Genomic DNA, 15,183 nt, shown 5'->3' on the forward strand with positions numbered 1-15,183 from the left:
GCCCATGGGGCCGAAGCGGTCTGACCCCCTGTGAGAGGGGAGGGGGGGGACCCTGCAAGGGGAAGGGGGTCCCTGATGCGAAGGGAACCCTCCTGTAAGGGAGGGGACCTGCCCTGGCACAGCCCCGGGTGCGAGGCCAGGCAGGGTGGCAGCGCCACGCACCCACCCCTGTCCCCCTCCCACCCATCCTTGCATGGGGAGGGGTGCAGGGAGAGGAGGGGGGTGGCGTGGCCCGGCCAAACCCAGTCCTGAGCCGCTGCCCGGGCAGGTGAGTGATGGGACAAGGGGGGAAAAAAAGGGTTTGGGGGCAAAAAAGGGGTTTGGGGTGGGGGGGGAAAGGGCTTTGAAGGGAATAAAGCCCCTTAAAACCCCCCGGGGCTGGAGGCATCGCGCTGCCACGGTGCCGCAGCCAGTGCGCTCTCGTGCCCTGGGAGGGAGTATTTAAAAATATGAATTTTCATATATTTTATTTAAAAAATAAAAACACACGAAGGGTGGGGGGTGGGGGGGGGAAAAGGGGAGGGGGGGGGGGGCGGAAAAAAAAAAAGAAATCTCTTGTGCAGTTTGGCTTAGTGCAAATGGGAGCGTTCCTGCAGGCACTTCCCGGAGCATCGCCCCGGCGGGAGCGGCTGCTCCCCCAATACGAAAAATAGAGAGAAACGACATACAAAGAGTAAAAACCCCCTGGGGAGGTAAGGGGGGGGGGGTGGGGGGGGGTGGGCAGGCGCCCACCTCTGCCCTGGGCACTGGGGGTCCCCCCGGGAGCAGGCGGGGGGTAGGAACAGACACCCCCTTTTCTGAACCCCCGCCGGCCGCAGGCACAGCTTATTTGAGCGACGGGCAGCCCCCGGCCCTGGGGGGGGGGTCCCCAACCCGGTACGGGGAGGGGGCTGGGAGCAGCCGGCCGCCCCCCCCCCCCGCCAGCCCCCGCCGCGGTGCCGGCAAGTGGAGGGGGGGGGTGACAGATTTAGCTTATTTTCAAAGGGAAAAAAAGGAGGGGGACAAGCTCCGTGGCGGGGGTGGGGGGGGCTGTGTGCATAAAGCTTTCGGGGGGGCCGTTCCCTGAGTCCGGGGGGGCCCCGGGGCGGCAGGGGGGGTGGTAGGGGTGGGTGGGGGTAAAGGGGGGGCGCAAAGGCACCTCGAGTGCAAAATGTGCAAGAAGGAGGGAGCGCCGCGGCGGCGGCGGCACCGGTGGCACTGGCGTCAGTCGAGGAAGCGCTGGCAGGCCTTCTTCCAGCGGCACGCCGTGCACCACATCTCCCGGTTCTCCATGCCGTACACCTTGCGGCACTTCTTGGCCTCCCCCCGCGGCCTCCTGCGGGCAGAGGGGACACGTCATGGGGGGACAGGGGCGGGGGGACACGGACATGAGGGGACGGGGCAGGGGGAGCACGGATGGGGATGGCTTACCTGGGGATGGCGGGTGGCTTGGGCGGCGGCGGGGCGGGTGCGGTGGGGGGCACCGGTGGCCGCGGTGGGGCCGGGCAGCCCTGCCGAGAGAGAGAGGACACGGCCCCACGTCAGAGCTCGGCTGCAACGCCGGCACCGAGCGGCTGGGGGGGTGCCTGAAGGGTGACGGTGATGGGGGGGGAACAACGGCAGCAGCCCCTCCATCCCTGTCCCCTCCCCTCACCTGGTACGCGTGGTCGGTGTGGATATGGCAGAGGCCGGGGGGGGCCGGGGGGCTGCGGGGGGAGGCCAGCGCCAGGTCGGGGCTCGGCAGCGTCGGCGGCGCCGGACCCTGCGCCTCGGGGCCGGGGAAGGCGGGCGGCACCGAGGAGGTGGGCGAGACGGGCGTCAGGCTGGAGAGCCCGTCCGTCAGCGAGTCCACGTCCACGTCCAGCTCCGTGTAGTAGAAGTCCTCCTCGCCGTCGCTCTGCTCGAGGTCGGCTTTCCGGCTGCGGGGAGAGCAGGGTCCGGCTGGGGCGGCGCTCTCCTCCCATGGCAGGACCCCGCAGGGGGCACCGGGGGGGGTCTGGGGTGTCCGGGGGGGACTCCACGCGCTTACCCAAGGTGCACGGTTCGGATGTGCTTCTGCATCCCTGAGGAGCTGCTGAGGACTTTGCCGCAGCTCTTCCACAAGCACTTGAACATCACCTTGGTGGAGTTCTGCAGGCGAGAGGTGTCAGGCCGGCAGCCCCGTCCCCGCCCCCATCGTCATTCCCATCCCCATCTCCATCGTCATCCCCATTCCCAACCTCATCTCCAACCCCACTGTCATCCCCAATGTTATCCTCATCCCCAAAATCATCCTCATTGTCACGCCCAACCTCATCCCCATCAGCATCCACATCCTCAACCTCATCCCCATCCCTAACCTCATCCTCCTCTTCATCCCTGTCCTCACCATCCCCATCCCCAACCCCGACCTCATCCCCAACTTGATCCCACCTTCCTCTTCCGCGGGATGGGCTCTCCGAAGACGAAGTGGGTGCCGTCGGGCTCGTCGGGGCCCTCGTCCGGCAGCGGGGCGGGCAGGAAGGTGCTGGGGACGTGGCTGGAGAGCGGGGGCGACGGGGTGGAGGGGGTGGAGCGGTCGCTGGGGGGGTCCCAGCTCCAGTCCCCGCTGGTGTTGCTGCTGCTGCTGCAGCTGGAGGACATGGCGGGTGCCTCTTTCCAGACCTCACCGCCGGGCTCTGGTGAGGAGGAGGAGGAGGAGGAGGAAGGTCAGGTCCTGCCATGGGACACGTGTCCAGGGATGGGGGGGGACGACAGGGGCATGCTCTTACCTGGGGCGGGGGTGGCTGGTGGGTGACCGAGCACCAGCGGGCTGGTGGAGAGGCTGGTGAGCACCGTGGCTGCCATCACCTCGTCGATGCCCGCCTTGCCTGAGAGCTTTCTGCCAGCGAGAGCGAAGCGGGGGGCTGCGGTGAGGACGGACGAGGCCCCCTGGGACCCCTCATCCCTCTCCGTCACCCACCGAGGCACCGGGACCCCCTACCCACGGTGGTCGGGTCTGCACCCACCCCAGGAGTGGCTTGTGGTGGGGGGACGGGACACGGGTGGCGCAGGGTGGCACCGTACTGGCCCCATCCCCTGCAGCACCCTGAGATGCCGAGCTGACCCGGGCATCATCCCAGCAGCCGGACTGGAAATCCCGCCGGGCAGCGGTGCAGGCAGCGGCACAGGCAGCAGTACAGGCAGCCAGCCAAAACGCCGCTGTTTACCACGCCGGGGGGGGGAACCCTAGGCGTCCGCAGGCAATGCCGCGCCGGAGGGCACCGGCACCTGCATCCTGCCGCGAGTGCCGAGAAACACGGGGTTTGCTCAGCTGGGGCCAAACAACTTCCTGAAGTAAAAAAAAAAAAACCAAACTATAAAAAAAATTAAATTATAAAAAAAATAAAAGCGAGAGGTCAGGAGCAACAGAAGCCATTTTGCAAACCTCTCTGTGCCGGATAAATACGGCGCTGGAGAGCGGCGATGCTCTCCGAGCCCTCGAGCGGTTGCGGTGCTCAGCGCCGGCGAGGCAAAGCCGCACCGCAACCGCTCGAGGGCTCATATATGGCACCTTGCTTCATCACCCAGTGGGGCCACGGCCGGGCAGAGCCCTCGGTGCTGCCGTACACGGGACGGCCGGTCACAGCCAGAGACCCCGGCGCTGCGGACGAGTGGCCAAAGTCCTCCTCTTGCAGCCGGCGGAAAAAAAAAAAATCCCAGCTTCCCGTGGTGAAGCCGGTGCCGGCAGGAGGTTTCGGCAGGGTGGTGGCTGTCACCGTTGCCCATCCCGCCGCCGTCGTGGTCCTACCTGTGCCGGGGCACGGGGATGTATGCCGAATGTAACGCCAGGCATCGCTCCAGCCCGGCGTCCAGCACCCGCAGCACTGCTTCCCGGCTGGCCGGCTCCCGGCGCGGCAGCGGCTCCCCCAGGCGTGGCAGCCAGCCCTCGGCTACCACCGGCAACCCCCGGCCGCCGCAGGGGAGAGGAGCCTGCGGGAGAGATGGAGGTCGTCAGCGGGGGATCCCCTGAGCACCGGATCCCGCAGGGATCTCCCCGACATCGGCGGGGAGGAGAGGCGGCCCAGGGGAGCCGGTGCGGCACCTCCAGGCAGGGCTGCGGCAGGACCCTGCCAGCCACTCGGTGGGTGCCTCTGGGGTCGATCCCGAGTGGATCCCACCAGGTCGTGGCTGGGATCCAGCAGGGATCCCCCTGGTGCTCTGCAGAGGCGAGAGCAGCCAGCATCCTCCTGCGAGGCTGCTCCCAGCGCTGTCACCCGCTGGCTAAGCACTGGCAGCCAGTGGATCCCTCCCCAGGCGGATCCCCAGGGCTGCAGTGGGGATCCAGCACAGATCTCCGCAGAGCCAGGAGCAGACCTGACACACTCCTGCAGGGCGGCTCCAAGGTGGCAGCACCCACATGCCAGGTGACAGCACCCAGCAGATCTCTCTCTGAGCAGATCACCCGGGATCCAGCGGGGATCCCCACACAGAGCTCTGCGGACCAGGGAGCAGGCCTGGCCCTGCCAGGCCAATCGGAGACAGCAGCACCCACTGACTGAGCGCCGGTACAGAGTGGATCCCGCTCCAGGAGGATCCCAGGTGATCTCCCTGGGGCCGGGGCCCCGCGGGGATCCCCCGAGAAGCGGGAGCAGCCCTTCCCGCGGGACTGACCCAGCTCAGCAGCACTCGCTGGCGAAGCTCGGTCATCAGGTGGATCCCTCCGCAAGCCGCGCCTGGGCAGATCACCCAGGGCTCAGATCCAGCAGGGATCTCCCCCGAGCCTTGCAAAGGACGGAGCCGACTCGGCGCGCTCCTCAGGGCTGCTTCAAGACAGCCGTGCCCATCGGCCGACTGTCAGCACCAAGCGGATCCCTCCGGGGCAGATTCCTGGGAGATCCCAAAGGGCTGGGATCCAGCAGGGATCCCCCTGGAGCGCTGCAGAGCAGGGAGCAGACGGGGAGTGCTCTAAGAGATCCCTCTCCGGGCAGATCACAAGCAGGTCCCCCTGAGTCGGGCTGGGATCCCGCAGGGATCCCCCTAAGCTCTGCAGAAGCAGACTGGGCTGCTCTGGGACAGCAGTGCTGCCTGCCCATGCACCAGCACTCAGTAGATCCCTTTCCAGGCAGATCCCAAGCAGATCCTCTGGGGCAGCGCCGGGATCCAGCAGGAATCCCCCCGGCAGCTCTGCCGAGCAGGGAGCAGGCAGGGCTGCCCTGAGACAGCAGCGCCCGCGGGTCGGCTGAGCGGATCCCTCTCCAGGCAGATCCTGAGTGGATTCCCCCGGGGCTGGGATCCAACAGGGATCACCCGAGTGCTTCAGGGAGCCGGGCGGGCTGCTCCAAGGGAGGAGTGTCTGCCAGTGCCAGCACGGAGCAGATCCCCTGCTGCGGAGAGATCCCCCAGGCCCTTGCCGAGCTGGGACCACGGAAGGAGAGCCCAGTGAGTGGATCCCCACCCCGGGATCCAGCAGGATCCGCCCCCCAGCTTGGCCGAAAACCGAGCCGGCTTTGCACCGGGGATCCAGCCAGGATCTCCCCAGCTCTGCCCCACCAGCGAGGCGGGGATGGATCCCTCTCCGGGCAGATCCTAAGCTGGATCCCCCGGGGTTGGGATCCACCCGGGATCCCCCTCCCCTGGGATTTACCGGGCCCCGGGAGATGATTCCCCGGGGGAGAAGCGCCAGCCCCCAGCAGATCCCACCGGGGGGGGGGGGTGGGGGGGGGTGTCCCGTCCCCCCCGCTCCGCGCCCCGCCGCCGTCCCGTCCCCCCCCCCCCCCACCCGCCCGAAGTTTGTCCCCGAGCGGCGCCATTTTAGCGGCGGGGAAAGTTTCGGGCGGGCCGCTGTCAGCTGTCACCGCCCCCCCCCCCCTCCCCCGGCTCCCTCCCCCCCCCCGGTCGCCGCCGCCGCCACCGCCCCCGGTACCTTCGGGCGGTGCCGCCGCCGCCGCCGCCGCCGCCGCCGCTGCCGGACCCGGGAGGAAGAGGCGGCGGAGAATCGCGGCGGCGGCGGCGGGCGGCGGCCAGCAGCACCGTGGGCGGGCGCGGGGGCTCCATGCGGGAAGCGGCGGCGGCGGCGGCGGCCGCGGCCGGGCCCGGCGGGGGAGCGCGCTCCGCCGCGCGCGGCCCGGTGTCGGCGCCGGCCAGGCCACGCCCCCCACGGCCCCCGCCATTGGTCAGCGCGCCCGGGTTGGAACGCGGCCGCCGCTTTCGCCGCTTTCGATTGGTTCCGCCGCGCTGCCACTTTACGCGCCGCGACACGCCCCCGCCGAGACACGCCCCCGCCGCGACACGCCCCCGCCGGCAGCGGCCATCTTCGCGCGCCCCGCCCTCCCGCCGCCCCGCGCGCTGCCCGTGGGGCCCCCCCAAAAACCACCCCCCCCCTCACCCACCGCCCCTTAAACCGGCGTTCCGGGTCCCCCCCCGTTAGTTTTGGGACTCCGACAGTGAGTCGGCCCCCGTAAAGTCGCCTCCCCCCCCTCCCGCCGAAGTCAGGGGGCTCCCTGAAAGTTGGTGGGTGTCCCCCAAAAGTTCTGATTTTATTATCATAGGGCGGAATTAAGGGTTCTCCCCCAAAGTGTGGGGCTTCCGCCAGCTTGGAGGACCCCGCCAAACTCCTACGGCTCCTTCAAAGTTACAGGGTCGAAACTCGCAACTTGGGGGGTTCCCCCAAAAGTTATGGCCCCTCCAAATTATAGGGCTTCCGATAAGTTACAGGGGTTCTCCAAAAGTTGCAGGGCTCCCCACAAAGTTATACTCCCCAAAACTTACAGGGGTCCCCCCAAAGTTCCCCCCGAAGTTTTAGACCCACTGGAAGTTATAGGGCTCCCCTTAAAGTTACAGGGCTCCCTCATCAGCTATAGGGCTCCCCCAAAAGTTACAGTGTCTTTCTGCTGGGGGGGAGTGTCTGGATTTTGGGGGTGGGAGAGTGGTTCCCAGCAGGAAAGGGGTCCCCAACCCCGCACTGGTTGGGTCAGTCCTGCCCGCCACGGGGAAATGCTGCCAAAAGCCACCCAGAATGGCAGGGCTGGGTGTGGGGTGCCCAGGGCGCATGGGGTGCCCAGGGCGCATGGGGTACCCGGGTGCATGGGGTACCCGTGTGCATGGGGTGCCTTGGGTGCATGGGGTGCATGGGGTACTGGGGTGCATAGGGTGCCTTGGGTGCATAGGGTGCATGGGGTACGTGGGGTGCATGAGGTGCTCGGGGAGCCCGGGCTGGCGCCCACCCACGCTCTGCTCCTCGCCTGCCCCGAAACCTGCGGTGCCGCGAGCGCCGGGCGCCGGTGCGGAGCCACCCAGGCCCTGCTGCTGTTTGGTTTAGCAACCCGCAGCCTGAAGGCCAGGACAGAGTCCGTGCGGCTGTCCCGGCTGGTGGCCCCCGCCTGTCCCCCCGGCCTGTCCCTCCTCCCTCTCCCCGTCCCCCCGTCCGTCCCCCCCAGCAGCCCTGGCCTGGCCAACGCGGGTGATTCCCGTGGCTCGGGGGCCACAGGGGTGCTGGGGCTGGCATCCCGGGGATCCCCTGCCCGGGGGGGGGGCGATGTCCCCAGCATGGCGAAGGGGCAGGAGTCCCGGGGCGCTCGGCCACCCGTTGTCCCCTGCCCTCGGGGGTGGCTGGAGGTGTCACCTCCGCCCCTCTCCGTGCCCGAGGCCAGGAGCTTTCGTAAGCATGAAAAAAATCCCAGCAAACTGGGAAAGCCCCCACGTGCTCGGCCAAGAGACCGGGTGTCACCCCGGCACGGCCACCCGCAGAGTCCCCTTGCACGCTGCAGAAAGGTGGGGAGCAGCCGGGCGAAGGGCAGCGACCCCCCAGGAACTGGGGCACCCATGGGGCCCTAAACCTGCCCCGGCTATGCCAGGGCTGCCGGGATCCAGGGACCGGGAGCATCCCCGGCAGCTGGCAGGGCCACGGTGGGGAGCACAGGAGGAGGAGCGCGGCTGGAGCAGCCTTCGTCCCCATCCCGCAGCTCTGTCCTGGCCCCGGTGGGCTCTGGCCCCGCAGCCCTCGTTAGCGTGACCCCGGAGGAGTTAATGACCGAGCCCCGCGGCACTGGCGGCAGGCACGACACCTCTCCTCCCCCCGGAGTTATGATAACCAGCCCGGGCTCTGCCGCAGCGGGACCCGGGTGGTGGCTCCGCCGGCCGCCCCCCGCTCCGGTTTAATCGTTAACGCCGGCCGAAGCGCTGAGCTGGCGGCTCCAGCAGCTTCGGTGTTGTGCAACTCCCGCGAGCATCGCCTGCCCGTTGCACAAGGGCTCCGGTGCCGCCAGCCCGCGACCCCTTTCCTGGGCAGGGTGGCTCTGCAGGGTGCCATCCCGGCGCTGGCATCCCTGGGAGGTGCCCCCGTGGTACCCGGATGCCCTCGCCGGGGCCGGGGCCAGCTCCGGGCTGGGCTGTGATGCCCCTCTCCCAGGTTGTGTTGTGGAGGGAGCTGGGGCCTTGCCCGTGCTGCCTGTCTCTCCTGAGCTGCCTGGCTGCCTGCTAGTGGGGTACAGAGCTGCAGGGGGTTCAGGGCCGTATGGGGTGTGAAGCTGCACGGGGTATGGGACTGTACGGCGTCTGGAACCACGTGGTGTGTGGAGCTGTATAGGTGTGGAGCTGGTTTGGGTGCAGAGCCATATGCTGCGTGCGGCCATACAGCGTACAGAGCCATACGGGCCACTGAGCCATATAGGGTGTGGAGCTGCATGGGGTGCAGAGCCGCACAGGGTGCGGATCCTTATAGTGTGCAGCACCGCGCAGCACCATGCAGCGTGCAATACCTCATGCAGCACGGTGCAACACATCACGCAGCACCGTGCAACACCCTACAGAGTGCAGCACCGTCCCCTCGCAGCGTGACGGGCAGCCCGGCCCCGAGTGGGCTCCCAGCCGGCGGGGAGGAGCAGGGAGCCTGCAGCCCACAGGGCCCCCGCACCCGGCTGTCCCCGGGGACGAGGAGGGGTGCTCCCAGCCCTACCCGCTCCCCTCGCTCTGACACTGACCCCGACCTTCCCGGCCAGACCACGAGACTCCAAGCGATGTTTCGGAATGGATCCTTCATTTGCCACCCAGTTTTTGAGCCTCCAGCCGGGGCTCCGGGCACGTTTTCCATCGCCCTGAGGACCGGGCAGTTGTTCTTGTGTTCAAATGTGAGTCCGGCTCTGCCGAGCCCCGCAGGCAGCACGGGAATTACGAGCAGGCAGGCAGCCCTGCACCCGGGGCTTTTTCTGCTGCTGTTGGGGCAGATTTGGGGCAGATGCTTTGGCCGCCCCCAGCTCAGCGAGAGCAGAAGCTTTCACTGTCCTGGGTGCAGCCCAGTGCTGTGCCGAGCCTGCCTTTCCCCGGGGAATCAGCACAGTGGTACCCACGTCCTGAGCCCGTGGGCAGTGCCAGCAGCGTCCCGATCCCGTGGGCAGCGCAGGGCCCATCTTGCCCCGGGAGCGAAGCAGTTCTGGTCCTGCAAGGACACGATGCTCCTGTGCAGGACCGGTGCAGCCCAAACGCAGCTCCCAGGGGATTTGGGTGGTGCAGGAGGGAGCCAGCCCTGGAGAGCTGCGGGATGGGATGATGGAGAAAGGGAGCAGGGGAAGGATGCGGCCGGGGGCAGCGTGGAGGGAGCCCACGTGCCGGTGCGGTGCGGTGCGGCTGGCAGCAGGAAGAGCGCGGCAGCGTCGGCGCCAGCCGCCCCACACCGTTTTCTATCGGGGCCCTTATCTCGCAGGGGGATGGGAGCAGCTGCCGGGGCTGACTCCTCTATCTCGAGCGGCTGTGGTTTGGCATCGAGCGCGGGGCTGACGAAGTGGCACGAGCGCCTGAGCTGCCTCCCAGCTTTAACGTCTTCAGCCTGCAGCGGGTTTTGCTGAGCACCTTGTTTTCGTTTTTAATCTCTTCGCCTGCTACGATGTAGGGGCAAAGCTGCCGAAGGAAGGCGTGCGGCTTCCTGCCTGCCTGCCTGCCTGCCGTATGGCACGGCGGCTCGTGCTGCCGCAGGTCCCGGCCGGCTCCAACGAGCACCAGGCCACCGTGCCGCGAGGTTGGGCAACCCCCGGCCGGCCGGCTGTAAGGTGCCTGGGCTACAGCCGGGGAGGCGGCAGTGGGACCGGGGCCACCATCACTGCATCGCCTGGGGAACACTGGGCGTCCCTTGGGGCAGGGATGCCAAACTTCCCACGGGGAGGAGAGGAGGAAAGTTTGAGCCCTGGGGTCCGAGGGCTCTGGGTGCGCATCCAGCTCTCCCGAGCATTTTTGGCACCCGCTGAGGCTGCAGCACCCGCGGAGCGACAAGGAGGCAAGCGGGCAGCAAGCACTATGCACATGCTCCCCAGCTCCAACCCTGACCCCACACAGAGCCCCTGAGCTGCGGTTTTAGGCACAGCCATGGCAAGTCCCTGCTGCGGGATGGCCCACCCCGTTTCAGCAGCTCTTGGTGGCTGCACACCCCCATCTCAGCAGTGTAAAACCATCCGTGCAGGACGGGGGCACACGCTCATGGTTACGCTGCACCCGAAGCTGCTCTCCCAGCACCGGCACCACCGTGTTGCTGCAGCACCAGCACCAGCCACCAGAATCAGGGCTTTAGATCCAGTTTAAAAGTGTGCTTTCCTGAACAGGATAAATCCCTCTCGGCCTTTTAATGGTGTTTGGGAGACAGCTGCTGACGGAGGCACCCTTGCACGCATCCGGAAGGTGGGAGTAGGTGATGAGGGACAGGCAGCCATCCCGGAGCAGAGCCCGCGGCCCGTGCTGCCTTGTACAGAGGCGCGTGGCTGGCCCCTGGGCACAGCCGGAGCTGCCATGCTGGTCCCCATAACTGGCCTCGGCGACATTTGGTGATGGGAGCGAAGCTGCTCGGGGCTTCCCGGGGGGGCTGGACAGGGCCCTGCTCTCCCCCAGGCAGAGGGATGAGGACGGAGACCCTCGCTCATGGCATAATCCCGCTGATAAGGGGCCTGATCCTGCAGCCCAGGGCCACAGGGCTGGCCCACAGCCCTGCCACCACCCACCCCAAAACACAACCGGTCCCAGCGCGGTTCCCATCTTGGTGGCAGCACCAGCCCTGTCTCACTGGGCTCCCACATGGCACCCAGCACCCGTAAACTGCCCATCTCGGAGCATCCCAACGTCAACCTGCTGGCACCAGGTGGGTTGGGATGGATGCTTAAAGAAAAGTAACATAACATATACAGAAAGCACTTGCAGGGATGCAGCCGCCCAACGGGCACCGGGGCTCGTGTGTGCCCGGCCCCGGGGGGGCTCAACCCCCTGGAAAGCCACTCCCCGGGGGAACCCCCACCCCGACAGTGTCCGGCCGGGGTGGGACCACCCTGCAGCGAGGACCCCGCTCCCAAGGGGATGCTATAGGTTGGTGATGTACACCTCCAGCCCGTTGGCCGCCATCCTGGCGGAAGCTCGCCGGGACTCTGCTGCCCAAATGTCGCCGACGCTTTCGTACAGGTTCTCAGGGGCACAGGGCTTCCCCGGCTTGTCCCGTTTCGCCGCCTTCTTCCAGTTAACGTCCACAGCCTCGTAGTCTGGGTCGGGGCTGCGGCCCTGAGCAGTCCAAGCTCTGTCGCTGATGGACTCATAGCAGGGGTCCGGGGGGCCTTGGGCTGCCGGGGACCAGCACCCAGCTGGGGCACCCTCCTCCCGGCGGGGGGGCGGCCACCCAGCACCCGCCTCCCTCGCAGCCCTTGGGGACGATGCGGGGACCTGGGTTTTCTTCTTGGTGGCTTTGCACACCGTCGAGTACATCTCTTCCAGCTGCAAAAGGAAGGTGGGGGTTCGGGGGCAATCCCTGCCCACCGTGGGGTATTCCCCACGCCCGTGCCCCCCCCCCGCCCCGGCTTCCCACAGCCCCCGGCAGGATCCCAGCAGTGCATTACTCATTGGGGATCCCACTTTTTGCACAACCCAGGGAGCCTTTTGCAGGGCACAGAGAGCAGCACCGTGGGCATCACCACGGGTCTTGGCTTCATCCTGCCCCCCCCCCAAAAGCTCTGCTGGAAATACAGTAGCCCAGTTTACACCCTGCTCTGGACACAGGCGTTACAGGGAGGCAGGGCATTACATGGCCCGCCACGTGCCCCATCCAGCGAGTGCCACACCAGCCCCATGCCCCATCCCTGCTGCCCCCCACCCAGAGCCTTACCTTTGGCTGGGGGGCATCGCCCGCACCGTCCCAGCACCGCGGGGCTGCCGGAGGCCCTGCCACGGCCCCATCCTGCACCTCCGCGGGCACCGTCGTCTTCACTTTGCGGACACAGGCGTAATCAGCCGCCCCGTGCCCAGCACGCAGGGGGGGTCCCTGGGTGCCGGCAGGCGCGGGGGGCACCGGGGCATCCTCCCCCCCCACCGCCAGGCACTCGTAGACGGTGTCCGGCACCGGCTTCCGCAGCGGGGTGAAGAGCAGGTTGGAGTAGGTCTGGTCGGGGGCCGGGGAGGTGGCCGGGGGCTTGGGGACGGGGATCTGGGGCAGCTCACGGTGTAGAAGGACGCTGACGCCGGAGCTCTGCAGGGAGTCGGCACCGGCGAGGTGGGCGGCGGGGCAGGGGAAATCCAGGCTGGCCGGCCGCTGGGCTGCGGGGAGAGGAGAGGAGATGGGGGGACGCCGGGGATGCAGCAAGCGCCAACCCCTGTGCCGGCACCGCGTGGGCACCATGGCACCGCGTGTGCATGCCGCAATGCGCTCGCCGGGCGGTGTGGGGACTGCGGGCACCCGCCAAGGGCCACCGATCCCCATCGGCTCCCCCGGCTCGATGGCCACTCACTGTCATCCCTGGCCTTCACCCGGTACAGCTCGTGCAGCTTCGTGTCGGACTTGCTGAGCGACCGTAGCTGCGTCTGTCTGAGCAGGGACTGCAACGGGGAGGAACGCACGTCAGGCTCGTGGCTGGGAGCTGAGGGGCCCAGAGCTCCCCCGGGGCTGATCCTGTCCCCCCCGCCAGCACACGCTTACCTCGTCCACCAGCTTCACCCCGTCCGGAGGGACCTTCTTCTTCCTGCCCTTGCTGCGGGGAGAAGCGAGGCTGAGCCCAAGGCGGGCGGCCAAGCCGGGGGCGAGGAGCGGGTGCCCCGGGACCCCGACCTGGCCACGATGGGCATCACCATGTACCCCTTGTTGGAGCAGCGGCACCCCCCAACCCTGCTCCTTCACCAGCCCTGCAGCAGGGTCCGTGCTGGTGGGGGAGGTCTCGATTGCATCCTGCACCCCACTGAGCTGTGCCGGGCACCGCTGGCATCACCCTTGGCATTACCCCTGGCATCACCCATCCCGCTCGCAGCTCAGCCCTCTCCAGGCTGCTCCTGCAAGGCCTTTGGGCGCAGGGGACACGGCGGGGGGCAACGAGGCACAGGGGTGCAGGATCAGGCCAGGCAGACTTGCACTGGGGCTGCAGCTGGGGGTTCGGAGTGAGCAGAGCAGCAGATCCCAGCGATCCCAGCTCAGGACAGGCACACGCCGGGTCTCCACGTGCAGCCACCACGTGCCACCGAGGGGCCCCCAGCCCCGTCCCCAGAAAGCAGAGGGGCCGCAGGCAGCGCGTACCGTCTGCAGGCAGCGCACAGGGCGCCAAGGTAGACCAGGACGCCGAGCAGGGCCAGGGCAGCGCCGGCCGGCAGGAGCGGGGTCCGCACCAGCCCCTCGCCACCGGCTGCAGCCATGGGGGAGCCGCTTCCGACACCGCTGCAGGGCCAAGCTCTGGGGAGAGAAAACACAAGTCGGGGTGCAGCCGGGCACCGCTGGGCTCACCACGGCACGAGATGGTGCTCCGCGGCCCCCAGGGCTCGCCGGGGCCCCCGCAGTGCAGCCCCTCGGGCAGGGGGTCTCTCCAGATGCTCTGGAGGGGAACGTGCACCAGGGCCCCCATTTTCTGGCCGGCCACTGCCCTCCCCGGGGTCACCGTGACGCCTCCGCTGCTCTGCCAGCCTGGTGCAGACACCCCAAAGCGGGTGCTCTGCAACCCTCTGGAAAAACTTCAGATTTTGGTTCCTTTTAAAAAAACCCACAACTAACAAACCCAACAGGATTCAAGCTCCCAAGTTGCCACCGAGATGTTGCAAAGGAGATGCCCAGGGGCCCTGAAAATTGTCTGGAGACACCCCAAAAGTGCCGGTGTGCTTTCTGGGGACACCGGGACACCGCTCTGGGCTGCGGGAGAGGGGTGGCACGGCTCCCCAGCGCAGGCCGTGGGGTGGCCCAGCCAGGGCAGGCAAAGAGATGACTCAGCTTCCTGGAAACAGGGTGAGCTTCAGCCTCACAGCCGCCTCTCCCTCCTCACACCCTGGGCTCGGCAGCGTGCACCGGGACACCTTCCTTCCGCAGCGGGTCTCACCCTCTCCCCCTCTGAGCCCTGTGGGATTTGGCCCCATCCACCCATGCCATGGGACCTGCAGAGTCACCAGGGAGAAAATCCTGGGTGGGAGCGACGGTGCTGCCGGCGTCACCGGTGTCCCCCCATTTGCAGCACCGTGCACGGCGAGTTCCCGGGGAGCTGAGCCCAGCCCAGCCCTGCAAACCCCACCGCGACGTTTCTGCTCGCTCCCTGCAGCGTCCCACCATGATCTGCATTTGGGCCAGGAGCTGTGGGATCACAACCAAGCACCAGCCCAGCCAGCCGGCTCTTCGGCATAGGCAGCGCGGCATACACGGACCCCACGCCGCCTTTGCCACCACAACCCCGGTTCTGCAGCCGCTCTGTGCTGTGACACGAGAGCAGAAAACGCCCGACGTTTCGACCACTTTCCTCTGCCTAAAGAAAAAGCCGTGCCTTGCCCAAACCCAGCCCTCTTCCCTGCGCCTTATTTGAGGAAAAAGGTCCTCCCCTGCGAACCACGGCAGCGGCAAGGCCAGAGCAAGCGGCGCAGAGGCGTGAACGTGCCGGGGAGCCCGACACAAAGAGCAGACGATCCCCAGCCCGTCAGGATCCCACGCCTTTCCCAGGGGGGCTCTTGGTGACACCCCATCCCATCGTCCCTGTCCCCGCTCAGCTGTCGGCGTGCTGCAAAGCCCAAAGCAAAAGCTGACACCACTTCACCTGCGCCGATGTCAAGATGGCGGCTGCTGCTCCCAGCCCGGTGCGAGCCCAGCTCTCTGCACGCCCCGCTCCCCAAAAAGGCTGGCCTGCTACTAGAGATGTGCATGCCAGCATCCGGAAAGTGCCTGGTCTGAAGGGAGACCGAGGCAGTTCCCAGCACCGGAGTAAAGCATGGCTCGAAGAAGCCACGGTAACTGACCCAGACGGGGCCAGCGGCAGAGTCCCCAAGCGGGAC

The 15,183-nt window shown here is 67.6% G+C and overlaps 2 protein-coding genes across 2 annotated transcripts; both read right to left on the reverse strand.

Moving 5' to 3' along the window:
- Positions 1-1,048: 1,048 nt before the first annotated feature.
- Positions 1,049-11,021, reverse strand: SLC2A4RG (SLC2A4 regulator). The gene is made up of 9 exons (XM_050907607.1): positions 10,982-11,021; positions 5,864-6,285; positions 3,749-3,930; positions 2,730-2,839; positions 2,392-2,636; positions 2,009-2,109; positions 1,634-1,898; positions 1,411-1,490; positions 1,049-1,315 (listed from the first exon to the last, which is right to left on the reverse strand). The coding sequence occupies exons 1-9, from the start codon at positions 11,019-11,021 to the stop codon at positions 1,204-1,206; spliced, it is 1,557 nt and encodes a 518-aa protein (XP_050763564.1). The 3' UTR covers positions 1,049-1,203.
- Positions 11,022-11,271: 250 nt separating this feature from the next.
- On the reverse strand, positions 11,272-13,575 carry LIME1 (Lck interacting transmembrane adaptor 1). Its single transcript, XM_050907631.1, has 5 exons — positions 13,460-13,575; positions 12,872-12,923; positions 12,684-12,771; positions 12,065-12,492; positions 11,272-11,676 (listed from the first exon to the last, which is right to left on the reverse strand). Exons 1-5 carry the CDS (start codon positions 13,573-13,575, stop codon positions 11,272-11,274), a joined length of 1,089 nt encoding a protein of 362 aa, XP_050763588.1.
- Positions 13,576-15,183: the final 1,608 nt, after the last annotated feature.

The sequence above is a fragment of the Gymnogyps californianus genome, chromosome 17 (assembly GCF_018139145.2).
Source record: "Gymnogyps californianus isolate 813 chromosome 17, ASM1813914v2, whole genome shotgun sequence".
In the NCBI taxonomy this organism is placed as follows: domain Eukaryota; kingdom Metazoa; phylum Chordata; class Aves; order Accipitriformes; family Cathartidae; genus Gymnogyps; species Gymnogyps californianus.